This window comes from Penaeus monodon, chromosome 30 (genome assembly GCF_015228065.2).
Source record: "Penaeus monodon isolate SGIC_2016 chromosome 30, NSTDA_Pmon_1, whole genome shotgun sequence".
Taxonomy (NCBI): domain Eukaryota; kingdom Metazoa; phylum Arthropoda; class Malacostraca; order Decapoda; family Penaeidae; genus Penaeus; species Penaeus monodon.
In genome coordinates, this window is record NC_051415.1 from 4484438 (window position 1) to 4484732 (window position 295).

At 36.6% G+C, this 295-nt stretch overlaps 1 protein-coding gene across 2 annotated transcripts in view; it reads right to left on the reverse strand.

The window, feature by feature from the left end:
- The window catches only part of LOC119592479 (LIM domain kinase 1-like), a 23518-nt gene that overhangs the window by 6007 nt on the left and 17216 nt on the right, over positions 1 to 295 (reverse strand). For both annotated transcript variants that reach the window (XM_037941308.1, XM_037941309.1), the window contains one exon: positions 129 to 235. In XM_037941308.1, coding sequence (XP_037797236.1) covers positions 129 to 235 — 107 coding nt within the window. The remainder of the gene's footprint in view (positions 1 to 128; positions 236 to 295) is intronic.

Below are 295 nucleotides of genomic sequence, written 5' to 3' on the forward strand. Positions count from 1 at the left end.
CTACATCACATCATAACCCTTAATACATTTCCCCTCCCCTTTTCACTCTACATTCTCCGTGTACACCTACAATTCTTGTATGACTGACAATCATTCACAGTCAAATGAAATTCAAAACTCTCTCTTACCTCTTTTTTCTTGCATGTCTTTTACCAAACTTCTTTCTCTCGGCAGTCCAGTTGTTTTGAGGCATAATACGAGCTAAACCAAAGTCGGCTACTACAACTGTCTTATCCTGTAAGGTAATATAGCGTATTATTTGTCATAAATCACATACACCTTAATTCCATTAGTT